Source organism: Ailuropoda melanoleuca, chromosome 8 (assembly GCF_002007445.2).
Source record: "Ailuropoda melanoleuca isolate Jingjing chromosome 8, ASM200744v2, whole genome shotgun sequence".
Classification (NCBI taxonomy): domain Eukaryota; kingdom Metazoa; phylum Chordata; class Mammalia; order Carnivora; family Ursidae; genus Ailuropoda; species Ailuropoda melanoleuca.
The window spans coordinates 54,829,329-54,843,718 of record NC_048225.1 but is presented as its reverse complement, the minus strand read 5'-3'; the positions used below and the strand labels follow the sequence as shown (position 1 = coordinate 54,843,718).

At 36.8% G+C, this 14,390-nt stretch overlaps 1 protein-coding gene across 2 annotated transcripts in view; it reads right to left on the bottom strand.

Moving 5' to 3' along the window:
* RAB6A (RAB6A, member RAS oncogene family) overlaps positions 1-14,390 on the bottom strand; it is a 70,999-nt gene that overhangs the window by 18,295 nt on the left and 38,314 nt on the right. Inside the window, exons 3-5 of one of the 2 annotated variants that reach the window (XM_034666361.1) lie at positions 8,366-8,419; positions 6,854-6,959; positions 4,706-4,817 (exon numbers count right to left, since the gene is read on the bottom strand). In XM_034666361.1, the coding sequence (XP_034522252.1) occupies positions 4,706-4,817; positions 6,854-6,959; positions 8,366-8,419 (272 nt within the window). Of the gene's footprint in view, positions 1-4,705; positions 4,818-6,681; positions 6,788-6,853; positions 6,960-8,365; positions 8,420-14,390 lie in introns of both variants that reach the window. The other variant, XM_002915318.4, reaches the window with a different exon arrangement.

The following is a 14,390-nucleotide window of genomic DNA, read 5'->3' as shown; positions in this document are numbered from 1 at the left end:
GGACCTTTAGTCCTAAATATATCAACAGTGTGAATTTCTTTAAAATAATTCTGTTAGGTGCCCTAAAATTTACTCCTTGGACCTCTTCCCTATTAACAATTACTCCCTTGGTGAGACCATGCAGTCTCATGGCTTTAAATACCATCTATGTGCTGATTACTCCCAAACTTATATAACTAGCCTGGAAGGCTGCTCTGAATTCGACTCCCAAATCCAACTGCCTACCTGACATCTCATTAGATATTAGGATATATAATAGCAAGTCTAAATTTATTTGTTTATTTATTTATATGGGGGGAGCAGAGAGAATCTTCAGCAGGCTCCACACCCAGCTCAGAGCCCAAAGCTGGGCTCCATCTCACAACCCTGAGATCATGACCTGAACTGAAATCAAGAGTGGGACACCTAACCAACTGAGCCACCCAGGCACCCCTACCAATTCTAAATTTAAAATGACCAAAACTGAAGTAATGCATGATATTCCATCCCAAACCATCTCTTTATGTAGTCTCTCCCTATCTCAGTTAATGACACTCAGGCTAAGAACCTACGTGTCATTTTGACTCCTCCTTCTCCTACACTCCATATTCTGTCCATCACTATGTATTCTATCCACTGCACGAGTGTATCTTATCAGTTCCATCTTCAAAACATATCTGCACTTAACCAATGATCATCACACAAACTGCCACTATCCTGATCCAAGTCATCATCATTTCTTGCTTGGATTACAATCTGGATTACCCTCCTTCCTTCTACTCACGTATTTTCAACAGAGCGAATATTGATCTATGAAAAGTTACTCTTCCGCTCGAACCCTTCAATCTCATTCAGTCTTTACTTTGCCCTACCTGACGTGGCTTTTATGATTTTCTTCTTCTTCTTTTTTTTACTTTTTAAGAAAAAAACACCTCATCACCTCCTACACTTTCCGTCATTCTCTTTACCAGTTATATAGGGCTCCATGCTGTTCTTCAAATAAACTAAGTATATTCCGAACTCAAGGGTTTTGCACTTTCTGGGCCATGCGCCTTTTCCTCCTCTGGATATCTGCACAGGTGACTCCCTTCCTTCCTTAGCATGTGTACTGAAAAGTCATCAGTAATCTTCTCAATGAAGTCTTCCATTGCTATCCCATCTAATATTTCAAACTCACACTTGACATTTCAAATTTCTTTTTCCTGCTTTTTTACTCTTAGCATGTATCATTATCGAATATACTATATTATTTTTTTAACTTATTTACTGCCTGGTTCATTCTCTGAAATAAAAGTTCCTTGAAGACTTGTCTTTTTTTGTTCACTCTTCTATCCTCAGTAGCATCCTCTGAAACATAAGTGATACTAAATAAATACTTCTTTTTTTTTTTTTAAGATTTTATTTATTTCGTTGACACAGAGACAGCCAGTGAGAGACAGACAAGCAGGGGGAGTGGGAGAGGAAGAAGCAGGCTCCCAGCAGAAGCCTGATGTGGGGCTCGATCCCAGAATGCCGGGATCACACCCTGAGCCGAAGGCAGACACTTAACGACTGAGCCACCCAGGCGCCCCCTCAATAAATACTTCTGAATGAACGATTATTATGAATGATTATGCTACACATAAATTATTCCAGACAGAAATTTTTCCTAGTTTTAGAACTAGGAGTCACCCTAATAAAATGGTTGAAGGTTAGCACAGCAATGGTTCCAACTATGGTTTGATTTTGTCAGAATCATCTAGGAAGACTCATTAAAATACAGATTCTAGAGTCCCACACTTAACTAACTGAATTACAGCATCTAGAGGCAGGGTCTAAAACCCTAAAAATTTTTAAGTTGACCATGATCCTTCACAGCCAGAATCTTAAAAGAGGGTCTAATAAGCCATATTTACAAACTGATTCTCAAGTTTGGAACATTTGGGAATCACTGGCTACAAAGGACAAAAGTACAGCACACTGAGGTGCTTATATTGAAACACTGAAACAGATATACTCTGGTCTTTCCTTCAAGTTTTTACCAAAAAAAATACAATTCTCAATGTGATAAAGACATTTAACTTTGAATCATTTTTATTAAAACTTTCTCCTGGGGCGCCTGGGTGGCACAGCGGTTAAGCGTCTGCCTTCGGCTCAGGGCGTGATCCCGGCGTTCTGGGATCGAGCCCCACATCAGGCTCCTCCGCTATGAGTTTGCTTCTTCCTCTCCCACTCCCCCTGCTTGTGTTCCCTCTCTTGCTGGCTGTCTCTATCTCTGTCGAATAAATAAATAAAATCTTTAAAAATAAATAAATAAAATAAAATAAAATAAAACTTTCTCCTGACTATAAAATTTTTTAGAAGACCAATCATTAACAATAAAGTCCTCCATAATTCCACTCCTTTCCCAAAGATGTACAGTGACAGTTAAGTTCCATGTATGTTTATGCAGATTTGTTCCAAGCAAAAGAGTATATATCTCTACCATCTTTTTATTTATTTATTTATTATTTATTATTTATTATTTATTACCAGAAAGCATATCATGCTATACATACTGATCAAGTGAATTTTTTTAAGCTTCATGTGTTAGACAGCAATAAATTCCCTCATTTTTCTAAAGTAGCTACAAGGATTCATTTATAAAATGCTATTCCTACTGATGGACATTTAGATTGATTTTTTTCAGTATTTCAAATAATGTTGCAATAAGCAGTCTTATATGTTCATTTTTTCACATTTCTGCAGGTATATCTGTGGAATAAATTACTGGAGGTGGTTTTGAGTCAATGAGTATTTTCTTTATTTATTTATGATTTTATTTATTTATTTGGGGGGGGGACATGAGAGAGAGAGCATAACCAGGTGAGAGGGCAAAGGGAGAGGGAGAAGCAGGCTCCCCACTGAGCAGGGAGCCTGACTGACATGAAGCTCTACCCCAGGACCCTGGGATCACGACCTGAGCTGAAGGCAGACGCCCAACTGACTGAGCCACCCAGGCACCCTGAGTCCACGAATATTTTTAATTCTGATACTGTTGAAGTGTTTCATCCCCAAATTATATTAGTTACAGGGTGTCTGGGTGGCTCAGTCAGGTAAGCGTCTGCCTTTGGCTCAGGTCATGATCCCAGGGTTCTGAGATGGAGCTCCACATCGGGCTCCCTGCTCAGCGGGGAGTCTGCTGCTGCTTCTCCCTCTGCCTCTCCACCACCTTCTGCTTGTGCTCTCTCTCTCAAATAAATATATAAGATCTTTTTTAAATATTATATTAGTTACATTTTCAGTATATGAGAATTCTTGTTTATTTAGATTCTTGATGATACTGTGCATTATCAATCTTCTGAATAATGGCTGATCTAATAGGTGAATATGATCTTTATATTTATATATTCAGACTCTTTCTCTTTATGGCTTTAGGATTTCATGTCATGCTTATAAAAGGGTACTCACCTACTACCAAAAATGTTTCTTCTAATGCTTTTTTAAAAAACATTTAAATCTTCTACTCAATTTAAAATTAAAGGGTAATAGTATGGCAAAAATTGCTGAGAAATACAGTAATTCCAACCCACGGACAAATACTACCTTGAAGAAAAAAATCACTTTAAGTATAATTTAGATTGTTTCTAGCATTTGTGTACTCAATTGAAATATTGCACAATAAAAGAACAGATGCTATATGCATCCTTTTAGATAACTCTGGCTATTGTAACAGAAACAATTCAGATTTTCCTATTTAAAAATGAAAGTACTAGGGACTCTCTCTACTAGAAGAATATATACCTACATGATCTACAAATTCTCATAGCAGACATAAAATATGATGCCAATTGATATACAATTATTTTCATAAAGGAAAGATGATCATATTCTGAGTTTACTTTTAACCAAGAAAGACTTTTTTGTCATCCTACTGCCAATTCCAAATGAGGTACCATGGGAAAAAAATGGGCTTAACATTTCCACAAGCCTTTGAACATACTGGATTTCTTTGCAACATTTTAATTAATAGTACAAGTTCAATACCTGAATTTCAATACCCATCTCATGAATAAACAAACAGCAAATAGTAAAAGCTTCTACTATTAAGTAAAATGGTCAAGACTATTTAAAGCAGAAAGAATATCCAGTAGATTACTTAGGATGCTGAAGGCAGATATTCAAGCCATGGGTTCTACAGTGAATGTTAATAATTTTGCATCCTGTGACTTGAATATGGCTTTGCTCATTTGACTAAGGTATCACAATCAAGCTATTCAGTTCAACTACACAGTCTGGTTCAACCATACAATTTTAAAAAAAGAAAAGAAAAACTACACCCGTGAATTATAATGAATATTTATAAGAAGACTACCAAAAGAGTGTGCATTTAATCATTATGAATAATTTTTAAAGATAGGATTTGTTCTTAAAACATTTTGTTAACAGAACACTGCTCATGTTTATGAGGCCTAAAAAATGCAAAATAGTTACCAGCTTCATGTGTAAACAATCTTTTTCCCCCCACGTGTAAACAATTTTGCACAAAAGCTATTTATACGTGGGCTTACACAAAACAAAAAAAACCCATTTTCCTTTAAAGACTGAGTTTAATGTTTACATTTCAGGTTCTCACACTAAAGAAAAGGGGGGTATAAACTTAAGAATTAAACATGTTTCCTTTCAAAACAATTCTTCAGTAATAAAAATAACAGGCTGCTTAACAAAGAAATCAAACATTCGATACACATACAAAATCACTCTGTACCTCTTGTCAGCAAGATCTGTTTTATTCCCTACTAGCATGATGATAACATCACTTCCTCTTTCTGTTCTGACATCATCAATCCATTTTGTAGTTTGCTGGAATGAGTTAACATCTGGTATAGGAGGGTGGACAGAGAGATTAGTGTTACTGCAAAGCCTCCCCAAGTGATAAACCAAAAAAAAAAAAAAAAAAAACCCAAACAAAAAAACAAAAAAACCCAAACAAAAAAACAAATCCTGGAAGTGGGGGGGGGGTTGGCACATTAGGACCCACTTTTAATGTGCCTGCAACGTAACTCCATTTTATCTGAGCACAACTGTCAGTGACATTTAAATAAATCACAAGAATAAAGTCCTCAATGTTTCTTTTATAATAGTTTAAAATTTTTGAATATGACCAAATGAGTGCAATGTACCATATGTAATTGGGGGGAGGGGGAACCTTTTTAAAATGTAAGGACAGCTATGGCAGATAATATGGTGTCACATTGCCACAATGTTTTTTTGATTACTTACACATACCCAGCATGACAAAGAAAGCATCTCCAAAAGTAGGTCAGCCAGTATAACCCAAAACATCCAGAAAATTTATAAAGCCTTTAAACAGCTTTCAACACCACTCTGTTTGCATTGCTTATTCAGTTTGTGATCACTTTAACTTGAAGTTCATTAGTTTAATGCACCAGAATCACTTGTAACAAAATCCATCTTTCCTAGCACTGGATTCTAAGTAGAATACTTCAGTAAGTTTTTACAGCAGCTCCAGGACAAACTTTACTAATATTTTAACCACATGTGCACGATTTTTAAAGAAAAACACACCAGGTTTCACTTGATTTGGTTAAAGTAAGCACAAACATTTTAAAGCTGCAAAACTTATCAACGCACAATAATGGACATACACTTTTTTTTATACAAGTAGCAACCCAAAGTAAAGCTTCAAGAAAAGAAAGATTGCATATAGCACCTAACCCACCCCCCAAAAAAAGGTCTCTGAATGCGAACTTATAATTCTGCCATTGCAATTATTATGTAGATATGACTTCTGGCTGAGCAGATATGCAAAAATGTACAGTAAGAATATCATTAGCTCAAACCAACAGTTTAAGATTCTTTTTAAACTAAGTTTAAGATGTAACATTATTCTGGTTTTCCTACAAATTATGGACCACTATATGGAATGATGGCTTAATATTGCCTAATACATATATAATAAACCAATTTACGAAGACAGTGTTAATCACAGAGCCATTTCCTTGTCAGTCACCATATTCTTTGGAAAATTTACAGGCACTTAAAATGCCAAAGACATTATTCAGTCTTTAGGGAAAAGAAAAAGGAAGATCATTACTTGTTTTAATCTCCTATTTAAAATTTCTTCTTGGAGAGAAATGAAAGTGTAATTTGTTAGCAACAAAGTCAGTCAGTCACAGACTCCAGATGTGATTCAAATGAAAATGATTAATAGAAAACTGCACATTATATGTTTTCTCTGCCTTCCTCTATAGAGAGAGGATGACTGGAAGTGGAAAGCAGAGAAAAGTTGGCTAGCGGAAGCTTTTAATAGCCTCAACAGAAAGCCCTGAAGGATTTGAAAATTTTGGCAAGAGGCTTAAATGCAGATTATTTTATTTTAGAGAAATCTGAGATCAAGTTAAATGAAAAAGGAGACATTCTTTCAACCATAATTATGGTGTGACTTAGGGATAACAGGATACTAGGAAAGCCTTAGAGAGGATTCATAATTAGATCTGAATGAAAATTTCCAGGGCAAAAAAATCTGGCACAGTGGAAATAAAGCATGTTGGTACAAACACCAAAGCAAATATTTCTGACCTAGCTTGTATATGATAAGGTTTGCTATGACAAAACTCATTTTTACATGCTAGTATAGAAAACAAGCACAAGACAAGAACATGCATGCAGCTAAGCTAAAGGTTGAAAGAAGATTAGAAATGCATAATTCCCCCCACTCACTTGTGATATCATAAACAACAACTGCCACAGTGGAGTCACGAATGTAGCTAGGAATCAAGCTCCTGAACCGCTCTTGACCTGCTGTGTCCCATAATTGCAATCGTACCTAACAACAAAATCAGTCAAACAAGCAAGAAAAATAAGAAAGGTCAACCCGTTGCAAAATACCTACTTGTGATATCGTAAACTACTACGGCTGCAGCAGAATCACGGATGTAACTGGGAATGAGGCTACGGAAACGTTCCTGACCCGCAGTATCCCACAGCTGCAGCCTGATCTGTGGGATGGGAAAAAATAAATAAAAAAAAAAAAAAACCAAACTCATACTAAAAAGAAAAAAGAAATAATGTTTTTAAAAGGGGGAAGGTGGGAAGAAGGTAAAAAGTAGATTCATGCAAAAGGTTGCAGGGATGTGAGGAATGAAAATAACACAAAACTCCTTTCCTTTTTCAAAAGGGAGTAATATTAAAAATTTGCCTGCTCTGAAGGTACGTGACTTAAAAATGGCAATGTGAAAGATTTCACAGAATCAGAAATACAACTTTTTTTCACTCCCTATAACATCTCTTTGAATCTAATGCCTTCCGGATAGCAAAAAGTAGACTGTGTTGATGTTCAAATAGCATAAAAGGGAAAAACGAAGGCAAATGCCAATGAGCAGCCTCAGCTATCAGAGTAAAGGAATGAATGCTTCTCTGAAAGCCTCTCTGAAGCTAAAATGTGTCTCTTTTCTATTGGGTCCACGTTGAAATTGGGTGGTCTCTGACTACTGTGCTTATGTTTCTCCTAACGTTTCTTCCCAGAACATTGTATATAATCTAACAAAATGGAGAAATATCTTTTTGCAACTCTACATAAAAATTTCTTTCTTACTTTTGATATCTACATTTGAGGAAGAAAAGCCTGAAAACAAGCATTAAGTTATTTTACCATTATAAAGCAATTTCTAAGCTTTCAAAATTTAAGAAATGACATGTTGTACATTAAAACATAAAAGAGAATACCCAAAAGAAAAACCCACACACTTATAGGAAAGAGCATTAGAGATACAATGTTTTTTGTGTACAGGTCCTGAAATACCACATTTAAGATAGTCACTGTTTAGCTGATAGGAATCTCTTCCAGGGACAGTGGGCTAGAATACAGAATTTACACTATGCTTAAAGGGAGCATTCCAAAATACAGGTGTCTAAATCCAACAAATAAATACATATTACTTGTATCTATTCACTGTCACTTTGTTATACATCACATTCTGACATATAGAATTTTGAAATTGACAAATTATGTGAATTCAAATGAAATATTTTTGAATGCCTAAAGAGTAACACTCAAAAAGTCTTTGCTAACTCTAATTTCTTCATGAAAATACTCTTTTCATTATCTCAATGCTATCTGTTATCATTTTTCCAAATCAGGATGACAAATTTTGTTTAGCAAGCCTAGGGAATTCAGTATTTTCCAAATAACTTGGCTTTCTCTCCCCTTTGGATTTTACTTGGGGATTAAGTCAGAATACTATAAGTACTATCACTCTGTTAATAAGTTTTTCTCAAAGCCTGTAAACTAACTTTTTCAACTTTGCTAAGAGCTTCTTATGGTGACAACCATCGATTATAGCTTTGATCACAGTTTTCTATCCTGGAGTATTGCAGATAATTGCACACTGAAAACATTACTCACTGTTCGATCCTCCAAGTACATTGTTTTTGATAAAAAGTCAATACCAATTGTTGCCTGTAAAGCAGAATAAAACAAAGTTAAAAAATAAAATAAAAATAATAACAGTTAAGGGGTGCCTGGGTGGTTCAGTCAATTAGGCTTCTGCCTTCGGCTCAGGTCATGATCCCGGGGTCCTGGGATCAAGCCCCACATGGGGCTCCCTGCTCAGTGGGGAGTCTGCTTCTCCCTCTGCCCCTCCCCCCCATGCATGCTCTCTCTCTCAAATAAATACACTTAAAAAAAACCACAATAGTTTAATGGCAGTTTGGGGTTCAAATGGTAGTTATGATTGTAGGAGAAATAATGAATAAACACATAAACACATCATAGCCAAGGACGAATGAACAAAATTTTCAGCAATAATGGTTTCTACCTACTGAGCACATGCTGTGTATTAAAGAATTCTTTTAGGCCTTTTACACAATCATCTCTAATCCTCAACACCTTTGCAAAGTAGCTACTGCCCATCCCTATTTTTATAATTTTAACAATACTGGGGTTCAGGGACGCCTGGGTGGCACAGCGGTTAAGCGTCTGCCTTCGGCTCAGGGCGTGATCCCGGGGTCCTGGGATTGAGTCCCACATCAGGCTCCTCCGCTATGAGCCTGCTTCTTCCTCTCCCACTCCCCCTGCTTGTGTTCCCTCTCTCACTGGCTGTCTCTATCTCTGTCAAATAAATAAAATCTTTAAAAAAAAAAAAAAAACCAATACTGGGGTTCAGAGAAGTTAAAAAAGTTGTCTAGGGAAACAAAGCTTCTGCTGTGGAGTTGGGAGTAAAAGGCCAGCTCTTTCCAATATATAGTAACTATAATATATATATATATATATATTTATTATATTTATTTAAAGTTGTGATAAAATACACATAACAAAATTAAATATCTTAACCATTTTTCAAAATACTATTTTTTTGGGAATAGTTTTAGGTCCGCAGCAAAACTGAAAGGAACGGAGATTTCCCATATACTCCCTTACCCCCACATTTGCATAACACTCCCTATTGTCAACGTCCCCCACCAAAGTGGTACATTTGTTACAGCTGATGAACCTACACGGACACTGATGGTTTTTTTTTTTTAAGATAGATTTTATTTTTAAATTGTGGTAAAACACATATGATAAAATGTGACATTCTTGGGCACCTGGGTGGCCCAGTTGACTAGATGGCTGTGTTTGGCTCAGGTCATGATCCCAGAGTCCTGGGATCAAGCCACGCATTGGGCTCCCTGCTTCTCTCTTCCCCTCTACCCCTCCCCCGCTCATGTGCTCGCTCTCGCTCTCAAATAAAATCTTTAAAAATAAAATAAAATGTAACCATGTCAAGTGTACAATTCAATGGCACTGATTATATCCACAGTGATCTGTAACTGTCAACACTGTTTTTAAAGCTTTTTTATAATCTCAAACAGAAACTGTACCCATTAAGTAGTAACTTACACAATGTATGGATATCCCACAATTTCTTTTTCCATTCATTTATTAATGGACATTTGGGGGTTGTTTCCACCTTTTGGCTGCTATGAGTTCCTATATTCAGTTCTTCAGTATACACCTGGACAATGGAACTACTAGGCCTTATGATAATTCTATTTAAACTTGGCGAGGAAATGCCAGACTGGCTTCCACAGCAGCTACACCACAAATTTCTAAGAGCAATGCATGAAGGTTCCAATTTTTCCATATTCTTGCCAGCATTTGTATTTTCTCTTTTTATATATAATACTCATCCTAGTAGGTAGGAAGTAGAATCTTTTTGTGATTTTGATTTGCAGTTCTCTAATGACTAGTAATGTAAGCATCTTTTCATGTGCTTACTGGCCACGTGTATAACCTCTCTGAAGAAATGTCTATTCAGTCCTTTGCCCATTTTTAAACTGAGTTTGTCATTTTATTACTGATATACAGGAGTTCTTTACAGATCCTAGATATGAAACCCTTCTCAGATATGTAATTTTCAAGTATTTCTTCCCATTCTGTAGGTTGAGCCTGGTGCTTTTACTGAAAATCAATTGTCCAGTGCCTGGGTGGCTCAGTCGGTTGAATGTCCGACTCTTGATTTAGGCGTGGGTCATTATCTCAGGGTTTTAGGATCTAGCTCCACATGGGTTTCACGCTCAGTGGGGAGCCTGCTTGAGTTTCTCTCTCTCCGTGCCCTTTACTACTTTGTGCACAAGCTCATGCTCGCACACTCTCTCTCTAAAATAAATAAATCTTTAATAAATCTTTTAAAAAGAAAATCAATTGTCAATAGATATGTGGATTTACTTATGAATTCCCAATTCTATTCCATTGGTCTGTATGTCTGTCATTGTCCTGATTACTGTAGCTTTGTAATAAATTTTGAAATCAGAAGTGTTGAGTCCTCTTTCTTTTTTAAAGATTTTATTTATTTATTTGACAGAGAGTGTGTAAGCATGAGCAGGGGCAGGGTGGTGGTGGTGGTGGTGGTGAGAAGCTCCCTGCTGAGCAGGGAGCTCAACGTGGGGCTGGACCCAGGACCCTGGGTTCATGACCTGAACCGAAGGCAGATGCAGAACCAACTGAGCCACACAGGTGCCCTATTTTCCTTTTTCAGGACTGTTTTAGCTTTTGCAAATTAGAATCGGTTCTTTATTTCTACACAAATGGCAGTAGAAATCTGATAGGGACTGCATTAAACCTGTAGACTGCTTTCAGTAGTTAGTACTGACATCTTAACAATACTGTTTTCTAATCCCTTTGCCTAGGATGTTTCTCCATTAGGTCTTCTTTAATTTTTCTGAGCAGCATTTTGTAGATTTCAATTATACACAGACTTTTACTAAAGCAAGCAAGAGGGGCCTGGGTGGCTCTGATGGTTAAGCATCTGCCTTCGGCTCAGGTCATGATCCCAGGGCCCTGGGATCAAGACCTGCTTCAGGCTCCCTACTCAGCAGGGAGCCTGCTTCTCCCTCTCCCTCTACTGCTCCCCTGCTTGTGCTGTCAAATAAATAAATAAATAAATATTTAAAAAGAAAAAAAAGAAAGAAAGCTAGCTTTCTTCTTTATCCTAAACTATGTGACTATGTATTTCAATTACATTTCTAAATTTAGGGCTTAAATATATATAACCGAAGTATGCAGTCTGAAAATGTATATCCCATTCTGCTATAGGCTGGGATAATGAGTCCATAAACTTGAATTATAGTGCAGAAGCATCTAACTGACAAACCTGAGGAATGTACAGGAATGGTATAGGGCTACATTTAACAAATCTCACCAAGAGAACCTCATTTAATCAGGCAGAGGCAGCTGACTATCTACACAAATATCCATCTTTCCCTTCCTTGTTAAAACAAACATTTATTTAAAACCATACTTTCCCACTAAAAAGACTACATTTTTCAGCCTTCTTTGAGCTTTAAATGAATGGGACTGCCTCAGTTGAAAGGTGCACTCTTGGTTTTTTTCCTTTCCTTCTTCTTGCCTGGATGTGGGATACCACGGCCAGAACTCCAGGAACCATTCAATAACCACGAGACAACCTCCATATGCAAGTCACATATTAGATCTGGTTAAACAAAGTTACAAGTCCCAGATGACTATGGAGCTAAGACACAAGCCCTGAACTACTCTACTTATGGACTTCTTATATATGGAAAAAAAAAATTTCTCACATCACTTACCAATGTTATTTTGTGTTTGTTATAAACAGCCCAAAATAATTTTTAATGGCTACAAACAGAAATATGCCTCGTCAGATCTCATAGCCAAGACATATAAATGTTTTAAAGATTTTTTTTTTAATTTTTATTTATTCAACAGAGAGAGAGACAGCCAGCGAGAGAGGGAACACAAGCAGGGGGAGTGGGAGAGGAAGAAGCAGGGCTCCTAGCCAAGGAGCCTGATGTGGGGCTCGATCCCATAACGCCGGGATCACGCCCTGAGCCGAAGGCAGACGCTTAACCGCTGTGCCACCCAGGCGCCCCAAGACATATAAATGTTTTTAAAATTAATACAAAGTAAGACTTTATGATAAAATGTATAATAATCCCCCCTTCCACTGCACTATCCTAGTTTTGGCACATCATTTATACACCAAACTCATAAAGATTAAAATTAACCTGAAAAACAGAGCCTGTTTCTGCTCTTCTTTTCAGTTAATTTTATTCCAAGCAGAACTACTATGGCAAAAAAGTCAATCAGCCACAAGAATTAAGCCAACAGCAGGAAAAATAGAAAGAACAGATGGAAAACTAAACATCATCAGCTATTCCAGCATCTCGAATGTTACCGATGTGGAACTAATTCAAATCTTCATAAAAGACAGATGAGACATTAGTGCTACTTCATGCTGATCTTTATAGAAATGCAGAAGGCAGTAATTGTAGAAGAAACCAAAGGTTAGAAAAAATTCTCCCACATATCTTAATTTATAGCTTCACATTATTTTAAGTGTTAATTCATTGTGTTGGGAAGGCTACTTTGTAAAAAAATAAAAAATAAAAAAAATAGTACTTTTACTGTGGGAGCACACAATTCAAGATCGAACAATGGCTTACCCAAATATATCAGCATCAAGATAATAATGGTTGGTAACTATAGTTTAGATATTTGTATTTGGATGCTCTCCACTCAGAACAGTGTTTATTTGCCCCAACAGCAATTTTATAAAATATTGCAGATGTAAACTAACTATTCTGTTTGACTTCCTACATACTGGTTTGTCACCTATCCTGAGGCCACACACAGCCAAGAGACCCATCAAATCATGATTTTTCCATAAGGGACATTAGTTTTCCTACATAAAAGTAATTAAGGAAAACAAATTTTTCTCTATACCAAGCAATGATAATCAGCTTCCTTCTGTGGTCCAAACATAGAGTTCTGCTGCCTAGCTGCTGCTTTCCCCAGCAGGAAACAGAGAAAGAATAAGAGTTGAAAAACGCAAAGACTAGCAGAAAGGAAGAAAAGAGTGGGCAAGTTAAGAAGAGTCTAACACTGACTGCTACAGAGATAAAAATATAGAAGAAAGTCAAAGGATCCCAGGAGGACGCTGATACAGGTTCCATTTTAGAAAAATAACCATCCATTAATAAATATGCTTATATATATTTATGTATGTGAAACTTGTATACTTTTCTCTTAGATATCTTTGTACCACACTACTTAGGAAAGAAACTATGTGAAGTCTGTCAAGTTTAGAAAGGTGTCATTATAAAAGCATAAAATTTTACTTATGTAAGCTGAACAAGTTCTAGAGATCATTGTGCATATACATAATACTGCAGTGTACACCTAAAAGTCTGATTAGAAGGTAGATTTCATATTAAGTGTTCTTAGCACAGTTTGAAAAAAACTGCCACACCCCTCCCCTCCCCCCCTTAAACGACAATACTTCTGGTAGGAGAACAAAAAAAAAAAGAGTCCTTAAAAATTAAAGAAAATTAAAAACCAAGAAATCAAACACTGGACGAGAAAAACAGTACACCCGGGGGGAATTTTATTTCTATTGGTAACAAACTAGAATTTTGTGTAGAACAATTTAAAGCTTTAACTTAAAGAGCTTAAGGATGTATTCCATCAACACCATCTTCCTGGAAAAATTCAGTTACATTGTTTTAAATGTTTCAAAGTAGGGACCTGGGTGGCTTAGACGGTTAAGTGTCTGCCTTCAGCTCAGGTCATGATCCCAGGGTCCTGGGACTGAGCCCATCGTCAGGCTCCCTGTTCCGAGGGGGAGCCTGCTTCTCCCTCTGCCCTTCCCCTGCTCGCGCTCTCTCTCTTTCTGACAAATAAATAAATAAAATCTTAAAGAATAAAAAAATAAATGTTTCAATGTTTTAAACTATGCCACACTAAATTTATGTTTGTTTGGGTTTTTTTCCCCATTTAAGACAGCAACAAAGATTTTTTTTTAATTTATTTATTTGAGAGAGAGAGAGATAACAAGAGAGAAAGCACAAGAAGGGGGAAAGGGAGAAGCAGGCTCCCTGCCAAGCAAGGAGCCCGATGAGGGGCTCTATCC